Source organism: Aquarana catesbeiana, linkage group LG02 (genome assembly GCF_042186555.1).
Source record: "Aquarana catesbeiana isolate 2022-GZ linkage group LG02, ASM4218655v1, whole genome shotgun sequence".
Lineage (NCBI taxonomy): Eukaryota > Metazoa > Chordata > Amphibia > Anura > Ranidae > Aquarana > Aquarana catesbeiana.
In genome coordinates this window covers 695,913,580-695,939,867 of record NC_133325.1, presented here as the reverse complement: position 1 = coordinate 695,939,867, position 26,288 = coordinate 695,913,580, and the positions used below count along the sequence as shown (strand labels likewise).

General features: G+C 41.6%; 1 protein-coding gene across 1 annotated transcript in view; it reads right to left on the bottom strand.

The window, feature by feature from the left end:
- Window positions 1–26,288, bottom strand: part of CPD (carboxypeptidase D) — a 203,927-nt gene that overhangs the window by 13,540 nt on the left and 164,099 nt on the right. The window contains exons 12-19 of the mRNA XM_073616853.1: window positions 23,867–24,184; window positions 22,032–22,227; window positions 19,801–19,936; window positions 17,648–17,797; window positions 9,157–9,252; window positions 9,007–9,071; window positions 6,678–6,809; window positions 3,823–4,008 (exon numbers count right to left, since the gene is read on the bottom strand). Coding sequence (XP_073472954.1) covers window positions 3,823–4,008; window positions 6,678–6,809; window positions 9,007–9,071; window positions 9,157–9,252; window positions 17,648–17,797; window positions 19,801–19,936; window positions 22,032–22,227; window positions 23,867–24,184 — 1,279 coding nt within the window. The remainder of the gene's footprint in view (window positions 1–3,822; window positions 4,009–6,677; window positions 6,810–9,006; window positions 9,072–9,156; window positions 9,253–17,647; window positions 17,798–19,800; window positions 19,937–22,031; window positions 22,228–23,866; window positions 24,185–26,288) is intronic.

Here is a 26,288-nt window from a genome sequence, read left to right as displayed (position 1 = left end):
GAGGCGTCTTAATAAGTATTCTACAGAGTAGAAGAAATATATTATCAACATTACAAGAATAACAAAAGTAAAAAAATATACAAACATATGAATATACAAAATATTAATATTGGAGAAAGTAATCCTTGTTTAATGTTGCACTCACCAACCTCAGCCCAAATAAGGGCTAGAGCGACACTGTGAGACGCCCACAGCGGGCGTTCCCCCGCTGGCGGGCTAGGGGGGCACTTAAGGTGATGCTAATGTAAAAAATAGAAAGTATAAAAAGTGTAAGTAGTTGTAAACTCTGGGTTCTAGAATAGGGGAACCACCAAGGTACGTGAGGTCAAGGTAAAAGTAGTGAAAGAAAGAATAGGCGGGGGAGAAAAAGAAGAAAGGGAGGGGAGGGGGGAAAAGGGGGAAATAAGGGGACAGGCAGAGGAGGGGGAGAGGTGGGGACGGGAAGGGAAGAGGAGGAAACCAAAACACTAAGGGAAAGCAAAAGAACAGGGACAAAAAAGGGGAAGGAGAAAAACTGGGAGTAAGTGAAGAGGAAGGGACAGAGGGGGATTAAGGGAGAAAGGGAGGGGGGAGGAAGGGGAAGAAGGGGGAGGGGGGAGGAAGGGGAAGAAGGGGGAGGGGGGAAAGGGAGGGGGAGGGAAAGGGAGAGGAGGGAAGAAAGGGAGAGGAAAGGAAGGGGGAAAAGGAAAGAAGGGGGGGGGGAAGGGAGGAAACAAGAAGGGGGGTTGAAGACACGGAAGGGATAAAAGGAAGGGGACCCCACCACCTACACGAAATTGATATGCATTAGAAAGCTTTTAGGGGGGTTTTTATATTTAATATAAATGTACCCACCGTTGCTGTAATGTTTTTAGCAGACTCGATAACTATCCACACCCAGAGAGGATGGTAAGGAAACAATAGCCGTTTAAACCAGGCAGTTCATGCCATCACAGGGAGCCTTTGAAGAAAACTATAAAGCATGGAGTTTGTATCAGAGTTTGCTGAACAAACTTATTCCCAGGGAAGGAAGAAAAGCTTCCCTATATACTTAGAAGCTTTTCTTCCTTCCCTGGGAATGTTCCTTTGCTTTCCCTTAGTGTTTTGGTTTCCTCCTCTTCCCTTCCCGTCCCCACCTCTCCCACTCCTCTGCCTGTCCCCTTATTTCCCCTTTTCCCCCCTTTCTCTCCCTCCCCTCCCTTTCTTCTTTTCCTCCCCCGCCTATTCTTTCTTTCACTACTTTTACCTTGACCTCACGTACCTTGGTGGTTCCCCTATTCTAGAACCCAGAGTTTACAACTACTTACACTTTATACTTTCTATTTTTTACATTAGCATCACCTTAAGTGCCCCCTAGCCCGCCCCCGGGGGAACGCCCGCTGTGGGCATCTCACAGTGTCGCTCTAGCCCTTATTTGGGCTGAGGTTGGTGAGTGCAACATTAAACAAGGATTACTTTCTCCAATATTAATATTTTGTATATTCATAGGTTTGTATATTTTTTTACTTTTGTTATTCTTGTAATGTTGATGATATATTTCTTCTACTCTGTAGAATACTTATTAAGACCTCTCCTGAAGAAGCGGCTTGACCGCAAAACTGTAGAGGTCACGTCTGCAAGTATTAAATAATCTGCCTTCATCTATCTGTGCGGGCATTACAAATATAATCTTCTGGTCAACATTGCTGTAAACATCTCTTTGTTATTATGTTATTGTTCATATTGTGTCCCTTTTTGGACTTTTAAATGTCTTATTTTTGAATAAACTAAAAAAATGTTATGAATTCTTGTCTGTATCCCCCTGGTACCGCAATAGTCCTAAACCTTCTGAAAGAGGCAGGACCTAATTGGAGAGGCCCTTGCTGCCTTCTCTTTCAATCCAATATTGCATTGGCACATGTCCCTCTGCCCAGGCTAGTATGTAGTTCACCTCCTTCAGAGCTGAACAACTCCTGGTACTGCCTTGGTGGTTTATATAAGCCACTGCCGTGGCATTGTCGGACTGAACCCTGATGGAGTAGTCCTGAAGCTCCACCGTCCAGAACCATAGGGACTGACGTAATGCCCGTAATTCTAGGACGTGGATGGGCAGGGTCTGCTCTGTCCCTGACCTTTTCTCCTGAGCTGTGAACCCGTCTATGGTCGCTCCCCAGCCTGAGAGACTGGCATCTGTAGTCAGTACTCTCCAAGTTACTGGGAGAAAGGATTTTAACCTTTCGCAGGTTCTGATCCTGCAACTACCAGTTTAGGCTTAAGCATGCCTGAGGAGATAAGCATATTGGATAATCCAGGGCTTTTCTTCCTCTGTTCCAAGCCGACAAGATGTCTTGTTGTAAAGGCCTGGAATGGAACTGGGCATAGGGCACTGCCTCGAAGGAGGATACCATCCTCCCTAGAAGACTCATACAGAGCCGAATAGAGGGTTGTCTGGTGCCCCTTATCTGATGCACCTGATCCTTCAGGGAACAGATCCTTATGGGTGGCAAGAATACTCTTGCTTGGACCGTATTTAGAATGAGACCTAAATATCTTAGACATTGAGCTGGTCTCAAGGCTGACTTTTTGGTATTTATGATCCAGCCTAATCTTTTCAAATAGCTCACTGTGTATATTATGCTCTGTTCTAGAGCCTGTATTGAGTGATCTCTGAACAGGTCATCCAGATACCCGAGCACCACGATCCCTTGGGCCCTTAAAAGACCCAGTACTGGTGGCTAGGACCTTTGTGAACACCCAGGGAGCTGCAGGAAGCTGAAAGGTAGAGCCACAAACTGAAAGTGACGTTCCTCTACTGCAAAATGTAGGAACCTCTGATGAGGCTGAAAGAGAGGTACGTGTAAGTACGCATCCTTTATATCGATGGAGGCTAAAAAGTCTCCCCTCTGGAGTGAGGTTACTACTGGTCACATGTATAAGCTCAATTGAAGCGATTCCATATCAGGAGCTTGAAACTGGTCAAAATATAAGTCAAAATGTCAGGAGAGGCACAGGACGCCGTTCAGGCAAATAGTTGGTTTGAAGAAATCTACTCCCACATCGGTGTGATGATAGGTGTATTATAATGATTGGATTTCGGCTGTAAGCAATGTGTGCTTTATAAGGGCAATAAGCCGGAGGCAGACCAGAGCCTTAAATAAGGCTGCACGGTTAGCGTGTGCCAGCCAATGGTCCCAGACTCCCTATGCCCTGTAGAAGCACGATCTGTGTAGAGGAACGTAGCCCCCTGTGTGACTGTGCCTGCCAATCTCTTCAGTGTATCCCACACTCTATTTTGCCTAAACCATAGCAAAGCAAAGGGGGAAAGGTGGCACACTACAAGCCAAACACAGTATAGCAACACCCACTACAACAACAACTATTTCAAACAATACCCCCTTAATACTTTTTTTTTCCAAAGACAGAGGCAAGACAAAAAAATAAAGTTCTTTTAAAAAAAAATGTATAAATTTGTTTGGACACATTGATAAGCAATGCATATATACCTCTGTTTCAGGTTTTGGCAGAATACAGGGAGTTTCTTACTAAATGTTTTTTTTTAGAACCCTGGAGTTCATAGGAAGTAGCAACAGTAGATTATCAACTTAGTTTTTATGTTAAAAAGTGCGAAGGGACAGCCTTGTTATGGCTGTGAGAGACTCAAGATGTGATAAATAGAGCTGAGGAAGAATCCCATAACAAAAATCCCAGAGATGGTAAAAGGTCCAGTAGGTGTTTTAGTTCAGTAGACTCCACATATAAAATCAAATAATAATTTTAAATGGACAAATATATCTGCTAACTTCAATAATAAACATCTGAATGTCCTATATTCTGTTAATATTATTTACTCAAGCAAATTCATACCTGAGTATTCTGCTGCTGGTAGCCCTCTGCAATGGCATTAATATTATGGAAACCTGGTGCAAGCAGAACATGGAAGTATCCTCCCTCTTTGGTGTAGACTTTTACTCCTTCATTGAAGATGATCGTGGCTTTAGGGACAGGTCTTCCCTTCTCATCCTTTACAATACCATGCACACCTTTATGTACCTGGAACCAGGAAATGTATTGTGAGGACATTCACGTCATTCTTGAATACACTGTACTGACACAGCTGGCACCAAATGCAATGTTTACCAATGCGGGGACATAGCACTGAATCTTATGATCGATTCTCATGAGATCATATGACCACTGTGCAAAAAAAGAATTATACTTAAAATATTTTTTCTAATCAAATAAATAAAAAAGGTAAAACATAAGAGCCTTCAGGATATCATAATATTACACAAATCAATCAATAAAATAAAAAGATAAGTGCAGTATGGACTAGATAAGTAAAGACTGCTAACGCAACTGAATAAATCCATAATATATAGCATATGTAAAATGTGCAAACACAGACTGATAGCCATACAAAGCATACACACACACTTGCCTGATTCAGACAGTTCTGTTGTCAAAGTGAACAGGAGCAGAGCTGGCTGTATTACTTCCCTATCATTTATTGATGAAACCCTTTAAATCCAGAGATTCTATTACACCTTCAATTTCCATTTACGCTATTGCCTACTCTAGTTACATTTCTCTATTCCTTTAACCCACCAACGTCTGCAGGCTTACTTGTATAATGCCTTAAGAAATGATAATATTGAGATTACAAGGCCCTGATCAAGTTCCAAAGCCTATATTCACTGCACTTAAAAGGCACACTGAAAGTAATATTTAAAGCGGAACTACACTGTATCTGAGCACCACAAACCAAAAACGCAAATTAATTAATTTTTGTTATTCAAAGCAAACAGCCATCCCATCCATGTCTTCATGCTTTATTTTGCTAAGAAATCCCTTTGAAAAACATCTCCGTAGAAATTCTGGCTGCAGTCATCTTGAGTAAACGCATATGATTCATGTAGCATTTACTTCCTGGAATCCATCTGCCCTTAGCTCAGGCATACAGGAAGGAAGGTATACTCAGCAAACCCCTCTTTACCTCCTGGGAAGTATGACATAATTTGCCTAGGCATGGAAACCAGGAAGTAACTGAAGAAATGTAAAAAAAAAAAAGTTTAAAAACGTAAATATGATATATTTTCCTATTTACTCATGCTAGCAGCATAAGGATTACAAATAATCAGTGTTGATTGAGAGAGTGAAGTTCCCTTCTAACAACAAACAGTCATGAATTACAGAACTGAGTTACACAGCAACCAATCAATCAGTTTTACTTTGTGTCCCATTGGGAGATTTTTCTGCTCCGGTCTTGAAATAGATCAGAAGGTGGGAGGAGATCTTCCAAAGTAAGGGAAATCTCTTTGTTCCAGTAAGAATTCTAATGTTTGTCCCCGTTAAGCTGGCCATACATAAAATAATTCTCTTAATCAATTTCCTTTAGATTTACCTTCAACTATGTAGTGCAATGACCTGCCTTATTGCATACAAATTGAAAGTGTTTAGGTTTTAGCTCTTATTATACGGTCTCAGTAAATCAAGAAAACTGTATATATGGTCAGCCTTAGTTAACCAATCCCAGTGACAATGGTGACTAGAACATAGAGAAGCTCAGTCTTCCCAGTAGGGAAACAGACAGCAATAAAACCACTCTTTGCTCTATCCAAAAAAAAAAAATATATATTATATATATATATATATATATATAAAAACAAAATGGCCTCAGATACACTATAAATATATCAATACAATAATACAAAAAGCACTATGCAAGGGACACATTGGAGGGTTATTTACGAAAGGCAAATCCACTTTGCACTACAAGTGCAAACTACAAGTGCAAAGTGCACTTGAAATTGCACTTGGAAGTGCAGTTGCTGTAGAACCGAGGGGGACATGCAAGGAAAATAAAAAACAGCATTTTAGCTTGCACATGATTGGATAATAAAATCATCAGAGCTTCCCCTCATTTCAGATCTACCCCTCAGATTTACAGCAACTGTACTTCCAAGCGCACTTTCAGTGCAATTTCAAGTGCACTTTGCACTTGTAGTGTAAACTGGATTTGCCTTTCGTAAATAAGCCCCATTGTGATGAATCAGAAAACACTTTGTTAAAAAGAGCTGTACCTAAAACTGATACTTTATTATTCAGGATTTATATAGCACCAACAATTTACTTCATTGATGATCCACAGCAGGAAGGACACCTATCCCCTTCCCTTTAAAGTGATCCCGTCTTCACAGACTTGGTTGCAAATAAAACACAGTCCGTAAAACTCTGGTGCTTTGTTGCTTCATGCTCATTGCAATTATTCAACTCTTCTGAGTGTGTGAATACCTGCTACTCCTACCTCACACTGTATTTTCTCTAGCCGTCTTGTATTTTACTACAAGACGTACGAGTGCAAGGGAGCAGATGTTCAACATGATCAGAAGTGTTGAGTACCTGTAGCAGCCAGAAAGTAGCAAAGATGTGGCATTCCCATGTTTTACAAGTGACATAGGGTTGATTTAAATACAAAAGGTGTTTCACAAACACAGCTTTCTGCGTGACACCAAATGTTCATGTTGGTATGGAAATCTTACTACTGAAGTCTCAAAGAAACATAAGCCAGCGTCAGATACAACTTGCCAGCAGCCACCTGAAATGTCAGTTTTGAGGGTAGCTGACCTTTAAGGCCAAATACAATAAGGTAAGTGAAGTTACATGAATATAAAGTCTGCAAAATCAAGGTAATGCATTAAGTCCTAGCTCTTAGATCTTACCTCAACTAGCATGGCCAGAAGGGACTTCTTGTTCTCAGTCCAGAGGGACTTCAGCTGCCCAGCAGCAGGAAACAAGCAGCAACTAGTGTACACAGTGATTTCTGGACAGTGACCATGAGTAACACTGAAATCCTGCAACAAATACATGTATTATTTGTACATTTTGTCAAACACCTACTCTGTAACAGGGCTTCTTTAGTGACAAAACAAGCTTTACTGGTGTTCTGTTATATAGTGAAAGACCTACTGCCTGAATGTTTCTACTTGTATTTAACCACTTCCCGCCCGACGACATCAAATGACGTTGCAGACTTTGAGTGGGGATATCTGAATGATGCCTCCGCTGCTTCTACCGGCTTGTCTGTGCGATCGAGTCTGAGAATTCATTTTTTTATTTTAGGCTTTCCATGCCAGAGGCAAGATCTGGGCACTAATAGACCCCAGATCTGTAAAGAGGACCTGTCATGCCCTATTCCTATTACAAGGGAGGTTTCTATTCCTTGTAAAAGGAATAAAAGTGATCAAAAAAAAAAAATGTAAAGGGAAAGTGTCAAAATATAAAAATAAAAGTAAAATAAACAATAACATTTTTGAAAGTGCCCCCGTCCCCACGTGCTCGCTCGCAGAAGAGGACGCAAACATACACCGTGCCCGCATATGTAAACGCCATTCCACACATGTGAAGTATCGCCGCAAACGTTAGAGCAGGTGCAATAATTTTAGCCTAAGACCTCCTCTGTAACTTTAAACAGGTAACCTGTAAAAATTTTTTAAAGCGTCATCTTTGCAGATTTTTAAGTACCGAAGTTTGGCGCCATTCCACGAGTGTGCACAATTTTAAAGTGTGGCATGTTAGGTATCCATTTACTTGGCATAACATCTTTCACATTATACAAAAAAATTTTTTAAAAATCACGCTAACTTTCGTGTTCGTGTTTTTTTTTATTCATGAAACCATTTTTACAAACGCGTTTGAAAAATTTCCGCACAAATTCAAGCGACACAAAAATTTGCAACGACCACCATTTTATTCCCTAGGGGCTCTGCTAAAAAAACATATATAATGTTTAGGGGTTCTTAATAATTTTCTAGCAAAAAAATGATTTTTACATGTAGGAGAGAAGTGTCAGAGTTGGCCTGGGTGGCAAGTGGTTAAAACATGATCACATTCCCTGTTTTAAATGAGGACATTTCATTCTTACGTCTTCATCTGTTATAAAACCCTATAGTGGTTTATGCACATCACGTTATGATTTGCATAGATGTATTATGTGATCTGTAAACACCAGCAACATGTTTGATGGATTTCATTATTGGGTTTTAATTGTTACAACAATAAATTTTGATGTTTTATATATAATGTAAAAAATTGTGGTTCTTCTAAAGTCCTAATTAGTTTCCTCTGAAGGGATTTTGTCTATGCATAACTCCACTTTTGTTGAGAAAAAAACATTCCCCTCTGGGTAATCTATGTACATTACAGGGATTTTACCAAATTTTGTTGCAGATTCCAACCTTCTGAAAAAATTGCTATTTGTTTCTGTGTCCATGTGCAAAAATGAATGTGAATGGGAGTGATTTTATAATTACCAATCAGCTGCTGCTTTTTGCCACATGTAAAAATGTGTGACAAATGCGGCAAAATGCACAGAAAAAAATGTGCAAACTGCAACAAGCCAATATGCCCCATAAGCTATTTTGCCAAACAGAGGACCAAGAGCCTGAAACAAAATTTACAGGCCAGGTACGGTTCCTAAAGTACACACTAAAATAGTGACCAATCTCGAAACTGCTAAGTAGCCAGAAGTAAATAGTCAGGTCTTGATAGAAGTTTAGGAGAGAAGAAAAAAAAAAAAAATCAAAAACGCTTCTTTAAAGAAGAATGAATCCAACAAAAAGCTGTCATACAGTGTGGGTGGGGGTTAAGCCAGCTATAGACGGTTTGAATCTCGGCCTGTTCAGCAGGAACCGGGCTGAGATTTGAACCATGTATGGGCAGGCTGAATGTACCCAATTTGATTGATCCATCAGCTTGGGTATAACAGGTCTGTTGGATTCTTCCAGCAAGGGCGGGAGTGATTCCCTTGACAACACCGTGGTTGCAGGAAGAAATTCACTCTGCCTATGGCCGGCCTTATATGGGTGTACTCTAGAGGTTTTTGGTGTCCAATTACCTGAAAGTATTCTGAATACAATCCATGTTCTATGAATACAAGTCCTGTGTATTGCAGTGTGCAATTACAATTTAAAACTCCCTAGGGAATGACTCGCATTTCTTGCCAATATTTTTTTTTCATTCAGAGCTTGCTGAACCATTTTATGGTGTTACCTTCATGCTGCCTTGATGTCCCCTCCATTCTGCTCCGCTGATCACTCCACCAGGAATATTCTCATCTACCCAGAGAAATCAACATCAACCATAAATATTAACGTCACCTAATTAATTTTTGGTGAACACAGAAGCTCGTCAAATACCAACCTGACTTGTTTGGACATCCTGGGTGTCCCAGATGTATTGTAGGATGGTTAGTTGCATACACAGAAGCCAAATGTTTCAGAGTGTCCTTGTTCTCTACTGTGATATAAAAATACATACACAACAGTATTAATAATTCTGTTTATGAATAGTAAAAAGACATCAGCCAAAAAAAATTTAAAAAAGAGGCACATTCATTTTAACGCCCAGAAGAATTTGTCAAACTCATTTGATTCTAGTGTACAATTAGACTACAGCCCTGACAATTTACAAGGAAGACAGATTTGTAAAAGATTCACCAAACTAACCTGACAAGAATTTTAGGGCTCTTCACACCATCTGCAGTGACCTGAGTTTTTCTGCACTGGACAAACGCAAGTCACCACTAGGGCACAATTGTTCATGCTGGTGTCACATGTGGTGCATAAAACATGCAGCATCTCAGGCGCATGTGCGGCGGCTCCTAAGATGGCCACGTAGACCGGGAGCTCCACTCTGCTCCGACAGACAAGCGCCCACGCAGGCACACAACCAACCTTATCACCCGCGAAAACGGCAGCCCCGGAGGGTCAACAAGAGCGGGAATCACCTCATGTCAGCAGGACTGGTTCGTAGGTCCCTAAAGGCACAGATCACCCACGCTGTGGATTTTCCTCAGGGATCCAAGATGGCGGCCGCGACCCAGCCTCCAGCACAGGATAATTAGGGTAACGGTTCACACAGCACAGTCCCAGATTCCCTGCACTTCAGCCCTAGCCCAGGAACACCAGAGGGTATTCACCAAATAGGGGCTGCCTCACCGGCATCCATGGAATGCTTAACAGGACACACTACGGAGGATTTCCTATTATCCCCTATCGAAGAAAGCTCCATACTCCCACAGTTGAGGGAGGCCCACCATACCACCCCAGCATGAACTGCCCACTAATATAGTGGACATGTTCTTCAGATTCTCAGACATGTTGAGCATTGGACTGTCCCAAACAGGTGCAAAAATTACAGGAGACATTAAGGCGGAACTCCAGACCTTAGGATCCCGCATAGCAATAATTAAATCACACCTGGATACCACAATCACCAGAACCAGCTCGAGACGGCCATATCCAAGATAGACGACCACAAGAATAGATCTCGCAGATATAATTTCAGAATCAGGGGTCTCACAGAAACTGTCACGGATGTGCATGCAGCAGTTCGCCCTCTCATTCAGGACCTCATTCCGGATATCCCTTCCCGCAAATTGGAGTTGGACAGGGCTCATAGAGCTCTAGCCCCCCCCCCCCGTTCAAACGGGCTCCTGAGATACATTGTGGTAAAACCCCACTACTATGCGGTTAAGGAGGAGGTTCTGCAGTGGGCTCGCTCTGCCAGGAATCTGAAGATCCAGGTTCATCCTATCCAAATCTTTGCGGACTTATCCCCATCTACCATTCAAAAAAATCGCTTAAACCGCTCCTATCAGTGCTTGCTCAAAAGGACATAAAATATTGGTGGGTATTTCCATTTAATCTCAAGTTTTCCCACAAGAACAAGTCGTATACTTTCTCCATACTTCCGGCGGGAGAAAAACTCCTCCTTCATCTGGGACTCATCACTCAGACCCAATCGTCTCCTCCAGCTGGACCCGTCGCAGGAGCCTCTAAACGACAGATGCCCACTAGCCCGATCACCCCAGTTTGGCAAAACCCCAGAGATCCAAGGAATTCGCACCTACCTGAATTGACTAACCTCACTTGACTTCTCCGGCTCGCTGAGTTCATTTTTTCCCTGGGTCCTTTTTTGAATGACTATAGTTTGGTCTCTTTGGAGCTCTTGGGTTTCCCCTCTCTTCTCTGGTTTTCCCCCCTCTATAAAGGAGAGGAGCGGGATTTTGGGGTCCCCCCCCTTTTTTTTTTTTGTTATGTCTGGGGGCCTATTTAGGCATTACATATCCCGTGGACACTTTAAAACAGAATATTTCAACTGTTGATCAATAGTTATGGTGATCCCTTATTTCTCACGGTCTCCCTTGAGGAGGGGCTCTAATGTTTGACAGATATCGACTCTATTGTGGGGCAAATCCTGACCGTTTTAAGCAGGACAGGCCTCCCTGCGGGATATCCTCCATGGGGGAGGAGGGAGGGACACAAGGGCCATCAAGATAACAGTCAATTTGGGTCCGGCCCAACTGGGACACCTAAAGTATAATGAGGAATCAGCACGTGCCCTATTGGGTGCCAGCACGGTTTAGTCAACAGTTTACAGTCATGAAAATCCCCCTAGCCCCCCAGACCATCCTACTTTTTTACCCACTAATCCCCTTTAGCTCTCCCATATGTTAGCTTCCCCACTCTTACTTCTATGGGACTTCTTATTGGTCCGAACAGGTTACGCCCCTTAATGGGCTGTTTTATTTCAATTATACGGGTTGTGTTGTTAATATAAATTGCTATTGTTAATTTCTATCACTTCATATATGTTATAATACAAGAACGCTGCTGTCGGAGCAGCCTATTGGTGCCTCTACCTGACCAAGAGACATGGTTTAACCACTCTCCCCTGGACAGGGGTGCTTCTTCTCTGGCAGAAGAAGACTCTTCTAAAGTGTTAGAGGGATTGTTGGGACCTAGTTCCACCTCCCCTCTGGAGATAGCTATATCACCTTTTCACTGTTATTTGTTTCACTTTTCTTTTTCTGTGGTTCATACTTCCTTCTCTTCCAGATGTCCTTCCGGAAACTCTCAAATCCTTTTTCTACCCGACCTGAATTCCAGATACCTGGGCAGTTCATCTGACTCCCCTTCATGAGGCCTACAGGTAAGTGGCTGTATTTCGCTTGTGCTCCCCCTCTAACTGCTCCATGGCTGAAACTGACAAACTGACTTCTCCTCTACGAATAGTGTCCCATAATACACAAGGATTGAACTCACAGGTTAAAAGACGAAAATCTTTCAATACTACCATAACCAAAAGATTGATGTGATCCTGCTTCAGGAAACACACTTTCCAAGAATGCACAAGCCCAAGTTCATTCATCCTAAATTTCTTCCTAGCTAATGTGGATAATAAAACAAAGGGTGTAGCAATTCCCTTCTCGCACAAATCCAAATTCGCACTCTAGTTGGAACTTAAGGACCTGGAAGGTAGATTTATCCTGATCAAAGGAGTGCTGGATGACCAGCTCTACTCTTTCGTTTCTTACTATGTACCCAATTGAGGCCAAGCAAAATTCTTTGAGTACATGTTCCAGAAACTGGGTCCCTTGCTTGAGGGCACAATTGTGGTGGGGGGACATTCAAACATATCCTTTGACTCGGGAGTTCACAAGAATTGCCCGCCGGGTGCTAAACCACCCGCTCTCCCAAACAATGCCTCCGAATAGCTAGACTCATCCACCAACATAAATTAGCAGACATTTGGAGAGAATTCAATCCCCAAACATGGGACTTTACCCACTTTCGCCCCCGCACCAATCCTTCTCCCGAATCGACCACATCTTCCTATCAACAATGCCTATACCTTGCCCCAGTTGAAGTACACTCGTATGAAACATGTCGGATACATAGCCTGCTCGGCTCTATAAACCACGCTTACTTTTTCTCGATTTTGTGATCACCCTATGTACACATCTGATGTGATGTTTGTACGATTTTATACTTTTTTTAAATAAATTTTTAAACCTAGGATTCATCTGCACTATGTGGAGGCCTTTTATTTTTTTTCCTATGATCCACCTTACCAGTAACCTCATGATCACGGCCCAAATCTCTGTCATCCCCGCCCCTTTGGATGCAAGTGTAGACGTACACCAATCCTTTTACAGGAGTTCCAGCTAGAGTATGTGCCCGTTTCTGCCTGTTTGATCCACCGCCGCTGGCATGTGCGTCCACGATTTGGGGTAAGAGTATTCACCCCCCCTTCCCTAGTGTTGGATGCACATCCCCGGGTGCGGTGTATAAATAATTCCCTGCACATTCCGGCTCCAACATTGCATTTTTGGATTTCCAACGCCCTGTGACTACATCTATGGGATTGAACATGTTACATTGAACTATTTCAGGGACTCATGAATGGTTACTTTTCGTTATCTTGCTCCACAGGATTATTATATATATATATATATATATATATATATATATATATATATATATATATATATATATATATGTATATATATATACACACACACACACACATATACACACACACATATACTTATGCCCGTAGCATTTTCAGCATGCACGTTGGTATTAAATGTTCATTTATTTATTTCACCAATTAATATCTTATATTGAACACTCACTTCTGGATACCTATTCAGGGTTTATATGCACTTTGTAGCGCTGCATTTTTTCTGTTTCTTACTCTTTATACAATTAGTCTTATTGTTGATGCTAGCAGCTTTTCTAGATATAAGTAGCGCAACTTTAATTCCACTTTTTTTTTAAACGCATATATCCCTAGCACACAAATCATTCATAAGAGACAGTGTGGTCAGACCACTCTATAGCTTTTCTTCACATACAAAGACCTCATAGCCCACAGGAAAAAGTCACTGGAGACTTAATGAATCAATACCCGGTGAGATCTATTGAACTTGAAAAAGCCATCAATGATTATTTTTCCCTAAATGACATGGTAGGGGTAAACCCTGAAACTCTGCGGGCCGCCCACAAAGCTACCAATCAGAGGGAAACTCATCCAGATCTCATCTGGAATCAGACAAGCTCGTAGAGTAGATATAGATAGACTAGAAAAGGAATTCCTAACTATTAGCAAGCAACATAAGACCCTAAATCTATTCCAACAGCCAAACTAGATGAGGCCTGACTAGCGTTCAATCTTGCACCTACTTCAAAGGCGGAAAAGAGTTTACGATGGAGTGGAGCCCGATTCTACCAAAAGATATAAAATGGACTCAATTCTAGCAGCCGGTCTAACTCCCTAGCTTCGTTCTAATACATTACCAAAAATACGCCTCCAAAATGGCTCTGGGACGCACAACCTACAGAGAATTATGGGCACCTTCCATGATTTCTATATATCCCTCTATAGCGGAGGGGCACAGGGAGATCATATAGATAGGCTGGAATCTCCAAAAATGGCTGAAGAAGTGGTCTTAGTCATTAAAAACTTGAAACAGGGATCTGCCCCTGGACCAGATGGGTTCTCCAACCCCTACTATAAAACATTTGCACTCATTCTATCCCCATATCTAGCACGATTCTTTAACACATTAAGGAAGGGAGCGACCCTGGTACGCTCACTTAACTCGGCCTTTATCACTGTAATTCCAAAACCTGGGAAAGTCCCGGGGGAGGTTAGCAACTATAGACCCATATGACAAATAACGACCTAAAGATCTTAACGAAGATCTTGGCAGACCGGGTTTCCTCCTTCATCAGTTCAAACATCCATAAAGATCAGGTAGGGTTCATTCCGGGTAGACAAGGCCCGAATCAGATTAGACGGGCGATAGACATTCACTCACTGTTGCGATCAGGATGGGATGGAGGGCAACCTCAAGGTGGTCTTCTTTTATCCATAGATTTACATAAAGCATTTGACTCTGTCTCCTGGCCTTATCTATTCAACATCTTACAGCAATGGGGATTCAGGCCAACACTTCGCTAACATTCTAAGAGAGTTATACTCGTTTCCCGAAGCACGAGTACGACTTCAGGGAAACTACTCTGGACGCTATGTCAACTTGTCAAAGTCTCAGGCCCTTAACATAAATCTACCAGACTCATTAGTTTCCCAGCTAAAAAGCCACTTTATCTTTGCATGGCATGATTCTAACATTCCCTACCTAGGGGTACACCTGCCATCCAGGATAGACCAGATATATGCAACCAATTACCCGCCACTATTTAAAAAATTGGACTCGTATTTGCGTGAATGGTCTTGACTAAATCTGTCTTGGCTAGGGAGGGTTCACGCTATAAAGATGACAATGCTGCCACGTATCCTCTACTATTGTCGATCTCTCCCCATACCTATTAAGACGGATCATTTGCGACGCTTCCAGGAGAAAATGATAGCCTTTGTCTGGGATTCAAAGGGGAACAGACTAGTTAAGTGGGTCCTCTTTCGAGCCCCAAACAAGGGAGAGTTGGGACTATATAACCTACTCAGATATTACCAAGCAGCCCAGCTAACCCAGATTTCAATTGTCTACTCCCGGATTGCAAAACCCGATTGGGTGCATATGGAAAGGGAAGCTGTACCACAATTCAAGCTAGATTTCCTGCTGTGGAGTCACCCAAGCAAACGACCCGCTATTCTTGCTCCAATATTATCTCATTCTATGAGGATATGGGACAAACTCAAAAATTATCCAGAGTTGGTATCCCCAATTCGTCCGCTAGCTCATCTCTTCCACAATCCCCAATTCCCCCCAGGAATGAACATTGGGGCCTTTAGCTAGTGGCTGAACAAGGGGTTGTACAGAATCGGTCATTATTTTAATTCATCGGGTCCAATTACCCTCAATCCCTTTACCGATAACCTTGAAATGCCCTCAACTGAAATATGCAGACACTAACAAATTTTGCACTTCCTACACTCCATCTGGAAATCCAAACTCTTACCACCAAATATCACACCATATAAACAATGGTGCGACCAGCTTACGGAGCAGAGGGGAGGGCTCATGGTGATTTACGAGTCACTATTAGTAGAGCACAATAAAACAAGCTATATGTTGGCCTGGGAAAGAGATCTCAAACAGGAATGGGAGCTGGATGAATGGCACAGATCTATAACTTGGTCAAACCGAGGTATACTCAACATATCTCAATTGGAGGCAGACCTAAAAGTTCTAAAACGATGGTACCTGGTTCCCACTAGACTTGCACAATTGTATCCTTCAACCTTCCCGCTATGCTTCAGAGGATGCACACACTTAGGCTTCATGTTACATGTTTGGTGGGAATGCCCAAAACTAAGAGGGTTCTGGAACAGGATATTTGCAAAAATCAGAAAGACTACAGGTCTGTCCATCCCTAAGTCCCCCCACATAGCATTGCTGAACTTCCCAATAGAAAAGACCTCTAAAAGCAAAAGGAGACTCGTTCACTTTATCCAGCTAGGAGCTAAACTTACCATAGCAAAAGCATGGAAGCAGCCCCCGGTATCCAGTAACCAGTCCAAACAAAAAATATCATGGATCATGGCCCAGGAAAAAATGGTCAGTATCCTCCAAGATACAGTTGAAAATGTTGAAGCCACTTGGGAACCATGGGCATATTACATGCACATACCCTTGGCACCCGCGTAGGATTTTTATAACACTGGCTAAGTGGAGCATTCTGGAAGGACATCTTACTCTTATATCTCCTGCCTCTCCTTTCCCTATATTCCTATTCTTCCTTCTTTTTATTATCTCCTCTAAATATTACCTTGTCTGGTGGGTAGCCAACTATAGAAGGAATAATTCCCACCTGTAGTATTTAGTAGAATTTATCCTGTGGGCTGGGAGTGCCGCCCCCTATCCATGACACAGCTAGTACCCATTTGGGGTGTCTAGAGACGGGTGACAATACCCCTCCTACTATTAGGAAGTCGTTCCTGTACCCACCAACAAAAGGTGTTTATGACAATCACTTTGCTATATGGTATTGTATATGTTGCCTTGCTATGGATTTACTGTTCCAGTGTATAATTATGTGTATAATTTCTCTTTCTGAAAAATTTTATAAAAATTATTGAAAGAAAAAATTGTAGCATGTCTGGATTTTTGGCAGCATACTGGATGGCACTGCATGTCATTGCAGTGCAGCACACCACACTGATGTGCGAGGACATGAATGAAGTGTAACTATATATAAAGCTCTCTGCCAGAGCTCACCGACAGCTTTTTACTATGAGGTTTAGCTTGAATCAAACCCTAAAGGATAAGTTCACTTTTTAGAAAAAAAATAATAAATAATAAATGCACCTTTTTTTGCAGGTAAAAAATGTGTAATATACATTTTTTTTTCGCGCCTGTAAAGTATTGCATCAGCAATCAGCAGATCTCTGATGCCATGCAGGCCCCCTGCAGATCTGTCAGTGTATCTGTGTGCCCGTACATCCTATACGAGCAAGCAGATACACTGACAGGAGGAATCAACGAACTACCATGGCGCTCCACAACGCCATGGTAGTTCACTGAGCTCTACAAGCTGACAGCCTCAAAGGAAGTCAGAGCTTGTAGTTCATTCACACACAGAGCTCTGTGTATGACTGACGCAGCCGTGTGGGTGGAGCTCCTCGCGACCGTGCAGATTTCAAATAATGACAGCTAGTACGGAGAACCTCTATCTGAATCGGGCAGCAGCTGCTGCATTGGCAACATGTTACATGTTCCACACTTAAATTGAGTGAAACATGCAACATGTTCCCAAAGGTGAATTTATCCCTTAAGAAAAATAAAACAGAGAACGGAGTTGACAAAAGGTGAACATGCATTAGCTGTATGCAAATGTTTCCACAAGGTGGCGACATACTGAATAAGTGTTACTATACTCACCGGTGTGTACTGGGTTATCATAAGGATATGTAACAAGCAGAGAGCCACCATCCAAAACTACAGAAAGGGTGAAATCCTGTTTCAAGATTAAACCATCAATAATAACATTGGTCTCTTTTTCCCTCTCGCCAACAGGACCAGAGGAGTTGCCTAGGAAAAACATTAAGAGAGAAAAAAAAAAAAAAAAGTTAAAATGCTGATCTATACAATGATCAAGTTCTACAACAAAAAACACAATCAGCTGCAGTCCACAAAGCTTTGTATTAGATCATCAAAATGTAAACCCTCTTATTTTAACACGCAACGACAATAGAACATTAACATAAACATTAATTATCTGTTACTTAAATTAAAAGCTGTACTTTGCCAAAAGACTAGCTTGATTGTCCTCACTCTGACCGGGCCAATGCTGTTTACAACAGCCTACTCTCATCCTTCCTGGACACACTCACTCCACTCACTACACATAGAATCTAGCAGCGACTGCCGCAACACCAGAAGTCTCAAAAGAGATCGCATCATTTTTGAGTGACAGTGGCATAAAATGAAATCCAACAAGAGTTCACCCTGTATAAATCTGCTCTCCAAAAATACCTCAGCACTGCCAAACACACCCATTTGAGCACGCTCATTAACACCCTCAGATGCAGCCATAAACTCTTTAGTACCTTTAATTCTCTACTACTCCTCCACTCCCTCCGACCACTAATTCACTCACTGGCCAGAAGGATTGGCGATCACTTCAAAAATAAGACTGAAGCAATTTCTGAGGAGATCTCGACTGCCCAGCTATCTTCCCCACCTAACATGCAGTGTCCACCTCCACATTCAATACTTGCCTGTTAAAATAAAGGTGTTTGCTAATTTATTTTTTTTCCTAACACCCACCTTCCTCCTGGACCCTGTTCCCTTACAACTACTATGGTCACCCTCTACCGCTATTCTAAACTCTCACATCATCAATCTCTCCATCGCTACTGGCGCCTTCCCCAATCTTCTAATACATGCACTGGTCACTCACACACTTCAAAAGCCCTCACTGGACCCACCAATCTTAACAACCCAAGATCCTTACTCCCATTTACTGTACCACCAAAATCCTAGAATGCCTAGTCTACAACTGCCTGAGCTACTGCCACACTGATAGCAACTTTATTGTGACTGTGTGTGATACAGTCCTAGCGTTTCACTGCCTGATATTGTGATATCCAGATTGTATATTCAGTCTGGATATCAGCCACAACACTCCACACAAATTGCCCTCTTAAAATTCACTAATAACTTAAAGTAGAGGTATAGGCAAACCCCCCCCTTTTTTTTTTGGAAAGAGTAAGATTTGTTTTGGCCATCTGTGTCCCATTGGGGAGATTTTCCTTCACTTCCTCTCCCCTAGCCAAATAGGAAGTGAAAGGAAATCCCTTTAAAATTAAAGGAATTCCTTGGGGACCCCAGGTCACCAGAACTAGTGTCGTCCGATTGGAAGATTGCCCCTCTATTACTTTTCTGGGGAAAACCCAAAATCAATTTTAATGGTAAACAGGACAACTAGAGAGGTTGAATCTCCTTATCAGGGGCACAGACAGCAATACAAACTGACAGGTGTTGTAATCCCTCTCCACTCTATCCAGAACTACAAAAATAAGTTTTTGCCTTTAGTTATACTTTATCACCTAAAACCAATGATCTATACGCCGAGACCTCTGCTATTTTTGATATAGTTGACCATCCGCTTCTCTTTAAAAAAAAAGAAAAAAAAAAAAAACTACACTCCCTTGGCCCCCGTGACTCTGCTCTTTGCTGGTTCTCTTTTTACCTATCTCAACAGACCTTCAGAGTCATTCAAGAATTTATAAGAAAAACATTACAGTGAAGACATACAAAATATCTTCTCTCAGATGGTAAGAGGTCCGTTACCTAAGAACACTATCATAAAAACTACTAACAATTGAATACCAGCTTAGTTCTAAACCTTTTTAAGACATTTACTGGAGAGGATCCTGGACTACTGAACTTCTATTATTCTAGCCAGAACTCAGGAAAGTCAAAAGAAACATTTATTTTTTTAAATGACTCATCTTCGTTAATAGCAAGGAGTAAAACAGTACTAAAAATCACATGGAGATAGCAAATAAAAGAAACTCGAAATTCCTTACTTATGAAATCGCTGTCCAGATCCTTGCCATTGGCATTGTTTTGTCCAATTTTTGAGGTACAATCTTTCTCTATTGCTTTCTCTCTGCCATCAGGATTTACAAGAGGCACAATAACAATTCTTGTTCGGTCAATCAACTAAAATAAAAAATGAATGAATATATGATTATATATTATACATACATACACACACAGTATATATAAAAAACCTGTTTGGTTAAAGCGTTATTAAAAACCTATTGGCTATGCATGCAAAAACTGGATGAACAAGCCATCACGGATAGCGAATAATGCTGTACAAATCAAACCATTCAGCTAATTTCTGCATCACTTGGAGGATAAAACAAAGTATTAATCCATAATCTATTAATCTCAAACACATGCCAGTGTGGCATTTATAGTAATATTTTCCTTCTGAAGCTAATTACAGGCAACTCAGGACATTCAAGTAAGTAGCTTGGCCCTTCATTTAAAGCAGGGGTGTCCAACCTGTGGTCCAAGGCTGCTATGAATGCAGGCCAACGCAAATTTGCAAACTTACTAAAAAAAATGTTGACTTTTTTTTTGGAATTCTTTTGTAAAAATGTGTTTATACTTTGCGAACACATGGAGCCGAAGAAAAAATTGACAGGGACTCTTCAATGGACTTTTATCTTCCCATTCTTCACAATCACAACTTAATGTTCCCATTCTTCACAATCACAACTTATTAATTTCATCAGTTTTCGGCAGCAACATTATTTGTGAGCAGTTATCTTCAACGATGAAGCACAAGAAGGGCAAACTTAGAATCAAAATATCTGATGAGCACCTTGAGAATTCATTGAGAATTGCTTTTATGTCCATTGAACCAGATATTGAGGTTTTAGTTTATCAACTTACTACTTTTATAATAAAAAATATTACAAAAAAAATAAGTATTATTTAGATAGATACGTCCTCTATTATCAGTGATCATTAACTTGTGATCTGCCAGACTTTTTCTGCTCATCAGCTATCCTTATTGGTAGTGTATTTTGTGTGTTGGCCAAGACAATTCCTCTTATTCCAATGTGGCCCAGGAAGGATAAAAGGTTGGACACCCCTGGTTTAAAGCAAAACTTTAGACGCCTTTCACACTGGAGGGGTTTTTCAGGCGCTTTAGCACTAAAAAATAGCACCTGTAAAGCGCCTGAAAAATGCCTCACCTGCAGTACCAGTGTGAAAGCCCGAGTGCTTTCACACTGGGGCGCTGCACTGGCAGGACATCAATAAAAAGTCCTGCAAGCAGCATTTTTGGGGAGCTTTAGGAGCGGTGTATACACCACTCCTAAAGCGCCCCTGCCCATTGAAATCAATGGGCAGTGCCACCAAAGCGCCTGCAAAACTCCTCGGTAGCAGCGATTTACTGGCGCTTTTAACCCTTTATTCGACCGCTAGCAGGAGTTAAAAGCTCCCCGCTAGTGTCTGAAAAGTGCCTCTAAAGACTACGGTAACGTGCCGTTAAAACTAGCGGTACTTTATCACCAACGCGGCCGCGCTGTTGGTGTGAAAGGGCTCTAATACACCAGGTCACGTTGCTCCTTTTTTGTTTTTTTTGCCAGCTGTGTTACCCTGGGAGCTCTATTAGCTGAATCTGTAAGTTTATATACCCTATATTCACACAGGCTAAGGCAGAGAGATGTGTAGAAGGGGAGAGCTAAGAAAAATGGGAGGAAAAAAGTTGAACACAGAGGATATGCAGTAGGAAATCAGACCAACTCAGCAGCATATTTAGTTATTTCCATGAATGTGGCTGTAATAGATTACAGAGAAATTCCAAATTGCCCAGACGTTCTAACCTGCATAACTTGTCTGTCTGGATTGTGAACTGCACATCTTACCCAAAGGACCAAGATAGGGTGGGCCTTTGCGCAAAAAGACTGTGAAGCAAAATAAAAAGGTATGGTAGGCACTTTGTGTTTTCTGGATTAAAGCATAAGTGTTATTTTACAGCAGTAAACACAGGTTCCCTTTATGTATAGTATACTGGCAAGCCACTATGAATCTCAGTGGTGTTTAGACAAACTCCTAGAATGCTTTGTCATCCAACTTAGGAAAACATGCATTAGGGAAGATACATGAGGTATTGTATGAATTAGTGCATAAATACTAGGCCTCCCATGTTCTGCTAATTCACGCATCTGAAACTGGACTATCTGTTTGTGTGTGTGTGTGTACATAGTACAGAATACACTAATGACAGAAACCTCACCTTTGTTATTGCACTGTTCTTCTTATAGTTCAAGCACAGAAATTCTGCAAACGTCAAGAGCAACTCCGTGCCCACTGGAGCATTGCCATGGACTCCGGCAACAAACCTGATTTTTGGCTCCCCTGGCTCAGACACATTTGGTTTGTTGGAGATCTCCAGAGACCAAATGTACCGATACTCAACACTCTGACCCAATCTGTACAAAAAAAGCAGAAAGAGATGTATTATAGTTATCTGTGGTATGAAACAGGCAAATTTATCATTAAAAGGAAGTAAAGCCTCTGAAAAAAAAAAAAATACACCCTGCAAGACAAAGACATAATAAGCTAGTATGCATAGCATACTAGCTCATTATGAATTACGTGAGATCGAAGCCCCCGCATCGGCCCTCGTTCGCCTCCTTCGGCGCCGCCATCTATCCCGGAGTGACTTCCGGAGCCGCGTTGGCGTCACTCCCGCACATGCGCGCTGGTGCCGCCACTAATGGCATGATCGCCGTTGGAAAAGTCACGCTCAGTATGCCTGTGTCCGAAGTCTATGGCTCATGCGCCGTAGACATTGGTGCCGCCATTTCTGCAAATATCTCCTAAACCATTTAGGTTTGGGAGATATTTCTTGCACCTACTGGTAAGCCTTAATCTAAGCTTACCTGTAGGTTAAAGTGGTTGTAATGGGTTTACAACCACTTTAACAAGACAAGATATCCAACAGAAACAGAAGCTCCTGGCTTAAGATATTATCAAGCTGTAGCAGAGAAGGACCCTTAGTGCCAGATATCATTAAAAAAACAAAGAAAAGAGGGCGCACCAACCTTGCGCATTACCCAAGTGGTATTTTTAATAATTTATAAAAGGAGATATCCTCACAAACATATGCACGATAAAAGCAGATCCCCTCTCGAAACGCGTCCACTTTCTAGAAGGTTCTTCGACCTGTAGGGAACAGTCTCAGTGACCTGGCTGCTTTGCGTATACTATGGACTGTGAAATGCTTTTATCGTGAATAGGTTTGTGATTATATATCCTTTTATACAATATTAAAGATACCTCTTGGGTAATATGAAAGTGGTATGGTATGGTATGGTAAGGTTCCCCCCCCCGACCCTTAGAGGGCAGCAAACCCTGTAATATATCCATTTCCATTACACTACCATCGAGCACAGGAGAATACTATTGTACTGTCTGTTTATGCTTGCCAGGTATTGCCAGGTACCTGAGACAAGAATATCAGATTCTACATGTTACACTACAACTGATCTCAGATTTTTTTTTTAAATCACGCTACCATATTGATTGGCACAGGAATATATATAGCCAGATAAACCAAGATGTGCAAACAGTGTATTGTCTTCTTTGGGCACACACAATTGTATGACAATGCTGGGTCTTACACTTCATTCAAATCTGCCTCTGAAGTTGTCTCACAACCACAACCAAGTGTCTGTGGAAGTCTAGTCTATTGATTTACGTATGTGAAATGTCAGATATTTTTTTCTTCAAAAACTGTGGTGCCACAAAACCCAGATCCTGTTTTATTCACCCATCATAGAGGATCCTTAAAACCTTACATGCATATGGGCAGGTGTACGAATCTGCATACCAAACAAATAAAATAGGAATTCCAGTCCATTTGGTGGGTAACTGCTGTATTTGTTGGCCAGCAAATTTTGCCATTGAACTAATAGATGAGATACTTATACAGTAAATGTATTCATTAAAACGGACTGATGTATCTAAAAAATATATGGTATTTATGAACAATCTTTGTAAGTGATTTCTCAAATAAATTACAAAGAGTATTAAAAAAAAACAAAAAAAAAAAAACAGTACATTTACCTGGCAAGTTTGGTAATGTTTGGGTAATTAAGGTTCAGCCCACGGAGTGATTCTGAAAGGTCGTGATAAGACCTATATCGATACAGATCTATGTCACTTGATCTTGACAGCAGGAGGCGTTCCAGACCATTTTCAGCTGAAAGGTCCTTGATTAGCATCTCAAATTCCTTTGTGTTGGGGTCTGACTTTTCTGGTTCTATCGCAGACATTTTTCTTTGGTCTTCCTTGTGCATATCGGCACCTGAGCGGGTGAGTGTGAAGTTTGTCACTACAGCATTTCCTTCTGTGACATTAATGGTTTTCGTAACAGGAACATACCTGGAGGAAAGGAAACCAGTGTGATTAAAGGCTCCTTTCACACTGCCCTGACTTGAAAGTTGCAGGATTTTGCTGCGATTACAGGGAATGTCTATGGACCTCAACTCGCATCAAAGTTGGACCAAAGTAGTACAGGGACTACTTTAAAATTGGTGAGACTTGAAGTTGCACAGATATGAATGGTTATCATTGGGAATCATGGGGTACGACTTGTTATGCGACTGATGTCCAAAGTCGCAGGAAAAGTTGCACAAGTGTGAAAGGGGCCTTACTTGCTTTGGGAGATGTGGTGATTCTCTATAAGTAAAGTGCTACAGAGAAAGGACCATCTTCAGTCCCTTTCTCTGTCTCAGAAAAAGAGATATGGGGTCTGTTTAGACCTCTGATAGCTTGCCAAAGATAAAAAAAAAAAAAAAAAAAGTAAATTAAAAACAAAAAAAACATAGTAAGACTCCCCAGGTCTGCCCACACACACCCCCCCCCCCCCGCACTCACCCCTCCACGGCTTTCTCAGCTTCTCCTCCCGGCCAACCCTATCCGTCCTGATTGTCCAGGAGCAGAAGCCGGAAGACAGTAGCGAATATTAATTTGCTATTGTCACAAGTGGGTGGGTTCGGGGTGCAATGCTCTGTGCCCTGAGCCCAACCTTTTTCAAGCCAATTAGAGCCTCAGGCTCTAATCATGTGGCTTGAAAAAAAAACAAAAAAACTTATACAAAACGTATGAGTCTGGCACCCTAGCTCCTCTAATGGACCGGTCATCCTGGTAAGACCCCTTTCACATGGTGCGGACTCTGTCAAGGGATCTGCTGATCCCTGCTGAGCAGGCGGATGACAGGTCTGCGTCCGCTCCGCTGATGCGATTGGACACAGCTCGCTATTCTCTATGGGGCGGTCAGATGAAAACAGACCGCCTCTCCAGTTTCATCGGATACCATCCGATCTGCTAGATCCCTCTGTTTTTAGCGGACTGGACTTGACAGTGTCCATTTACATCAGCCTCTCCATAGAGAACAATCAGTGGTCCGATTGGGCCCGCCTAAAAAACAGACAGGCAGATCCGATCGGTGTGCTTGTGTGAAAGGGGCCTAAGGCCTTGTTCACACAGGGCATACACAGTGTACCTTTACAGGGATGCACAGGTGTTCTGTGCAGGCAGTCCCATTGATTTAATTTGGGATGCAAATTTATGACATCCATGAAGGTCCGTATGCATGTCCCTGAGCTCACACAGTCTGCGTGCAGGGTCATGTATCCACACCCACACGGAAGTCAGATTGGGAACAGCAGCTAGCATGTGCAGCCATTATATCTCAACTGACATAAATGGGACTGCCTGTATGGGGATGCATTGAACATCTGTGTATTCCTGTGCGGGTAAACATTGCCCTCCGTGGGCATACACTTGTAGTACAAGTATGCCATATGTGAACGAGGCTTTAGTAGCAGGAATTGTGTAAGTTATGTTGTGTTTATGTGCACCAATAATGACTTTAGTGTATCTTTTGTGAAAATATTGTTTCGATAAACATTTGCGCAAATATCCTGCTGCCTTAAAAATCAGTAGCCCCTTCTTTTTATTCTACTGGCCATGCGCCTTCCGAAAATGTATGGTTTGTGGGGTCTTTTAGAAATTCTGAAAGATATAAGTGAAAAAGGAAAACCTACAAATTTTCTAAAACTTTTGCATACCTATCATTTCTCAAAAAGGCGCAATTTAAAATTTACAAATATTTGTTATTTATTAACTCAATACAGGTTAAGCTTTTATATTTAGTAGGAATTTAGCAGGAATTTGTAAAATTTGCTGTGTTTGTATCTTCTAATAATGATTTTAGTGTATTTTTCACGAAAATATTGCTTTGGTAATCATTTGCGCATATATCGTGGGTCCTTAAAAAACAATAGCACCTTCTTTTTATTCTACTGGTCCTATGCTTTCAGAAAATATATGGTGTGAGGGGTCTCTCACAAATTCTGAATACTGTAAGGGAAAAATGAAAAACCTTCAGATTTTTAGAGAAATTTGTATATTTACATTTTTTTGCATACGTTCCGTTTTAGCCATTTTGCAAAAAGGCACAATGTAAAAATTACAAATATTT